At 39.9% G+C, this 5,598-nt stretch overlaps 3 protein-coding genes across 3 annotated transcripts in view; all 3 read right to left on the bottom strand.

Moving 5' to 3' along the window:
- Nucleotides 1-32: 32 nt before the first annotated feature.
- Nucleotides 33-794, bottom strand: TEOVI_000764400 (Trypanosomal VSG domain containing protein, putative; the record flags this gene model as incomplete). The annotated part of the gene is made up of 1 exon (XM_067221394.1): nucleotides 33-794. The coding sequence occupies one exon, from the start codon at nucleotides 792-794 to the stop codon at nucleotides 33-35; it is 762 nt and encodes a 253-aa protein (XP_067077495.1).
- A 2,129-nt stretch (nucleotides 795-2,923) lies between these two features.
- On the bottom strand, nucleotides 2,924-3,139 carry TEOVI_000764300 (uncharacterized protein; the record flags this gene model as incomplete). Its single annotated transcript, XM_067221393.1, has 1 exon — nucleotides 2,924-3,139. The coding sequence occupies one exon, from the start codon at nucleotides 3,137-3,139 to the stop codon at nucleotides 2,924-2,926; it is 216 nt and encodes a 71-aa protein (XP_067077494.1).
- Nucleotides 3,140-5,586: 2,447 nt separating this feature from the next.
- Nucleotides 5,587-5,598, bottom strand: part of TEOVI_000764200 (uncharacterized protein) — a gene marked incomplete at both ends in the record, with an annotated part of 1,374 nt that continues 1,362 nt past the window's right edge. The window contains one exon of the mRNA XM_067221392.1: nucleotides 5,587-5,596. Within this exon, the coding sequence (XP_067077493.1) occupies nucleotides 5,587-5,596 (10 nt within the window). The remainder of the gene's footprint in view (nucleotides 5,597-5,598) is intronic.

Below are 5,598 nucleotides of genomic sequence, written 5' to 3'. Positions count from 1 at the left end.
GCCGTTTCCTGCTGGCTGTCCGTGCAGGCGTTTCATGCCCCGCTGTTGCAGCCTTTTACTTCGAAGCCGCAAAACTTTGCTGATCCTGTGCTGTCTTCTGCACAGAGGCACATCAGATCGTGTGCCAGCGACTTTCCGCTGTACGGACTTTTGCGGCTCGCTGTGCGGCTTGTTGCCATGTGTGCAATGTTTGCTGTGACTTTGTGAAAAACCGTTTTAGACGCACCGAATTGGGCGTTTTGCATATGCTTTGTTGCAGCGTTACTTGCGGCTTTCAGTTCATTGTCGGCTATGTTTTTCGCTTTGTTTGCTTTGCCGTGTTCTGCCTTCACTATCCTGGCTAACTCTAGCTGATACTGGGCCGCTGCTGGATTTTCTCTCTTGGCTATAGAAAGCGGTTGATACTGGTATTTTTTTCCCTTTTCTTTGAGGTCCTTTTTGATTTTATGCCACTTAAGCCAGTGTGCTACGCATTCGCCTTTGTCGCCGCTTTGTTTTTGACAGGCGTCGGTGGCGGCGTCTTCTTCGGGTTTTGTGATGGCATCTGGAACCGCTGAGATGTTCGCTTGGCTTGTTGCAGCTGCGACAATTTCGTCGATGGCTGTTACCGCTGATGGTGGAAGTTCTATTGCCTTGTACGTAGCAGTTAAGTCTGTGCTGGCTAACTGCTCTAATGTGCAGAGTACCGAGAAATCTGCGGCGTTTGAGGCATCACCGGCTGTTGCTGTTGTGCGCCACACTGCTGTTACCAGGAAAAAGACTAGCTCTGTGGTCAGAATTGCGCTTGTAGACATGGTCTACGCTTCCTTGATGGTGCCTTGTAGTGAATAAAAATGGTGTAATCACTGGTAAACCTGCTTTTTCACGGTACGTTAAACGTTCCTTCGCTGCGAGGTTTTTTTCGTGTTTTTTTTTCAGTTTTTGATTGCCTCGTGAGTGTATGTTGTTACGGCTCTATTCTTCTGTAACATAGATTAGTCCATATCTATACAGTTGTTAGAGTTTCCTATGATCGCTGTCGAAGTCACCGTTTGAAGCTTTGAAAGCAACACGCATATTTCTATATCTTAAAATTCAAATCTTATGTTAAGTTTCCATTTGTATTTTGTGTTAATCCTGCACTGTGTGAGGATGAGATAACCCCGTGGCGTTTCTGCTTGTCACGAAGATGATTCCTCGTATGTCTCCGCTTTGTGACACTATCTTTTTAGTCATGCCGCGCCTTTTAAGGTGTGTTCATTTTGACTCTTCTTTCAGGAGTCTTGAATACTGTGAGTTTTTTTATTTTTTCTGTCATCTGAGGGTCGCTTTTGATTATTATGTGAGTCACTAGATATTTAAAGAATGTTAGTTTCCCACAAGAACACCAGTATGAAATTAGTTGTGTATTATTGAAAAGTTGCTGTGTATCATAAGGCCCATTTAACAGGTAATGTATGCTCGTTTTGTATCAGTTTTCACGTGTTTATTTCCTTTTTTCTGCTAACTGTCATCCAATAACATTCCTAGTCTTAAAATCATTTCCCTCCATAATATAACATTTTTTCACACAAATTTAGCCATTGTTACCGTATTTGATGATAAAACATAGACACTATATCACACATATCGAATGCCTTTTTTCTGCAGCTTCTTTTCCTTTTTCTTCAAAGCTGGAGTTAGAACCTTTTTTTAGCTCGAAACCTATAGTCACCAACATCATCTCTACCGTAGCCTCTTTCTATTTTCGTGTGAAATATGCGTTACAGTTTCCTCCTGCGTCAGTTCTCTCTGTGTTGTGTTCTTGCAAATTTCATTTTCTCATTCCATATTTTGTTTCGTTCCTTGCTTCTGCCTCTATTACAACTGATTTCGTTGCGACTCAATGTGCCTTGTACAACAGACTCTGTGCCTTCATGGTTTCCACCTCCCTCTACTTGTGTACAATTATTTTCCGTACCCTTTTTGTGCTTTTAATCTCCGCTTTTTCCATTTTTTCTCTATTTTTCTGCAATTCCTTTCACAATAATTTGTCACGTGCGCTTTTTCACTTACCGTCACTCGACAAATCTAATTCCCCTTTACCATTTTTAAAGCCCTTGTGCGTCATATAAAAAATTTGTTCCTATCCGTCCTTATAAGTATATACACACTCATGGCACTCTTCTATCAGTATGGTCGTTATCAACATTATTTTCACTATTACTGTTACTTTTATAGCCCTAACTAACAACCTTAAGACAAAAAAATTAAAATTTTCGTAATAACGCTAACTTTTAGGCCTAAGCCTTTTATTATCTTGCACTAATAGGTCACTATCGTACACATTTTTATGAAACTTCAAATTCTCAAAATTTTTACATTTTAATTGAAAAGTGTTAAAATATAATAAATATATCATATTTAAAAATATTTGGGAAATTCTCTCAAAATAGCAAATATTTATAAAACTTGTGCAAAAATCATAAATTCATCCTAGAAAAAATTTCAGCAAAAGAGGGGCCTTGTTAATGGCAAATGAATTTCCTGCTGTGGTTTTTGTATTTTTTCTATCTTTGGCTGCTTGGTTTTCTCCTTCTTTTGCCGCTTTTTTGGCCTTGTTACTCAATACTCACCGCTCTTTTTTGTCTTGTCAATTTTTGTTTGCAGTGCATGCAGCTTCGCCTTTGAGTCCTTTGCAGATTTCTTTTATTGGTTTCGCATCGTTCATGATTTTGACATTGTGGTCTTGCAGTTCCTTTGGTTGGTTTTTAATCTTGTCGCTGTTTAGTTTCTCATAGTAAGCAAGTACCTCCTGCAGCTCGTACGGGTTTGTTAAGGTGCTGAGTTCGACCTCCTCAGTTGCTCCAGGTTTGGTTGGGCGCTTGGTTGTCCAGTCCACCTCAGCCCATGGATTTGCAGCTTTATTTTGGTCTGGTCCGTATTTTGTTTTGATATCATCGGCTTAACGTTCTGTTTGTTCCTGGTCCAACGTTCCCAGGGGCTTGGCCAGAAGCTTTATTAACCGCGGCTTGCTTTCGGCCTCTGTGCTTGCTTCTTCGATAATTTCAACTTCGGCTGTTTTGAACATCGCGTAATTGTAGTCCTCGATCTTCTGTTCTTCGTATGCTGCTATTTTTAATAGGTCATCATTTGGGTTCGCCGCCGGCTCGTCGGTCATCCCGTAGTTTCCGGCGCTGCCCGTCTCGTCTGTTGTCACCGTGATTATGCCTGCCGCCAATGTTTTTTCACTTGTGTTGAAACTGTGCGTGCCGTCTGTTGTACCTACATTGAAGAGAGCACATTTTGTTCCGTCTCTGCCGCTTTCTGTAAATGTGCTGCCTTTTGCTGTCAGTTTTTTTAATCCGCAGTTTTCGAGCAAGGCTTTGCCTAGTTTGTCTTCTTTGGCCTGAAATGCTTTGAATGGCTGGTCTCATTGCTTAGTGGTGATGTAAACTACTCCATTTGTGCCCCCTTGGGTGGTTCCAAGACAGTACTTTTTCGTGTCGGTGGTCCCGTTGCCTTTAGAATTGTGAATGTCTGCGCCATGTGACCACTAAGTTGTCCTATGACTGCGGCTTTTTCCGCTAGAGCTGGTGCTTGCTTTTTCAGTTCTCGAGCTGCTGCTGCTACTTCGGCCTGGCCCCCGAGCATTAGAGCCGTGTGTTCTGTCAAATCTTCAGCGCTTTGTTTTTCGCATTGAAAATTTGCAGTCTTAGCGCCGCTAGCGTCGATTTCTTTGCTGCCCCTGACAGCGTCTGCAGAATTTTGTGGGCGCGGTTGACTGACTTGTATAGCTCGGCGCCAAGTTCGCAGACTGGCTGCCACGCTGCGTAATCTATTGCGGGTTGTGCTGCTTCGGCATCGTTTGCTTACAAAAGCGATGACGGAAGGCACGGTGCTACAAATGCTTTGAAAAGTGCGCTCGCACACATTTCTTTAAAATGTTGGCTTTTTCAGGGGTTTATGTTAGAAAGGTGGCAATTGAAATTGAGATTGTGTACAGCTCGATCTTCGTTATACTGTGATGAAGGAATAACATTTTTTCGATAAGAACAAGTGACATTGCTGTTACTTTTGTCGAATCTTCTCTCAAACACAGTGATTTTTCTTTCGGTGCAGATGGTGTCGGCGCAGTCATTATGATCTACAATATTCCTCATCGGTTCCAAAACTACTCACATCTTATCTCTACTCTATTTTACCACTTTGAAAACGGGTTAGTAGCACATTCCCCATGTGCATTCTCAGAAAACATCGCAAGTATTCAAATAAATTCTTCGCGCAGCCGCCACGACAGACGCAACAATTTTCGTCAGCCACAATGCCACCGTCATTACACCCATATACTAAAGTTCAGTCACTAGTTGAGCTGTTTGTCTTGGCAAGGTTCGGGTAACGTTTATCGTTTTCTCAGTTGCTAGGTGTGTTGTCGATCCCCGTTTTGTCAGTGATTGCTTTGGTATCGCAGCTTCCAACCACGTACAGATTCGTTTCCAACATTAATGTTTTTGTTGTTGACGTTTTTGCTCAAGTACACCTCTCAATGCTAGAGATTCTGTGTTAATATATAACTTATATTTCTTTTGAATATGCATCTACTATCCCCCAAATGCAATTTTATCGCTTCTGTCAAATCTTTCTTCTTTTAATGTTACTGAATTCTTCCTCACTTAACGATTCAGAAAGCTGTAGGAGTGATAGTATGCTTATGTGGAATGGATGAAAATTTCGAGTATACGTCTCTTAAGCTCGACTAGAATAATATAAAGTTATTTCTCACATTACATACTAAATCTTATATTTAAACTCACTTTTCATTCCTTATTCTAACTTCATTCTAGAAAATAACAAAATATTTGTTTATACCTAATATCTTTTCTAATTCTTATGCCTCTTGGAGCTACTAATGGATACTATTTTTGAACTAGACTGCGATGCAATAACACTCTTATTTTTGACTATTCTTTACTGTCTTTTTGCATTCTAGGCTTGACAGCGCTGCTTACAATTAAACACATGGTTATGGAAAATAACACAACGCAACCTCTATACTCATTTCCCATGTTCTCAAGCTTCTTTATGTTAAACATCCTCATGTTCACAAAGCCACGTAGCTGGGCACAGAAGAAATATCTTCGGAAGCATCTTTTTCTCTTAGGAGTTCGGGAACTAACTTAGCTGTTTCGCTTACCCAACACTGAATTGATTGAAACGCTTTGACGTTCAGCCGTACTGCACTCTCACCTTTGTTTTGAATGCTTATATCATTACTTTTCATTTGTTTTTCGTCACAACTCTCATTATAATATTCGTATATACACACTAACTACACTCTCTTGTTACTATAACTAAAGCTAATTTCAGTAGACAAAAAAATAAAATTAAAAACTTTTCATAATAGCACTTATTTTCCGTACCCTATAACCTTACTAAATTACGACCATGCGTCATTTTTAATACTTAAGTTCCTAAAATTTTCACATTTTCAAAAAAAAACTTTTAATAAAAAAACTTTAGCAACATTAGATTTTTTTCAAAATGGCAAATTTGCATATAATTGAAAAAATTGTCAAAAACTCCTAAAAGTTTTACGCTAGAATCAAAAATTCAAACAAAAGTGTGGCCTTAATTACAGCT

Source organism: Trypanosoma equiperdum (assembly GCF_001457755.1).
Source record: "Trypanosoma equiperdum strain OVI genome assembly, contig: ctg_1426, whole genome shotgun sequence".
Taxonomy (NCBI): Eukaryota; Euglenozoa; class Kinetoplastea; order Trypanosomatida; family Trypanosomatidae; genus Trypanosoma; species Trypanosoma equiperdum.
This window is presented reverse-complemented; position numbering and strand designations above follow the sequence as displayed.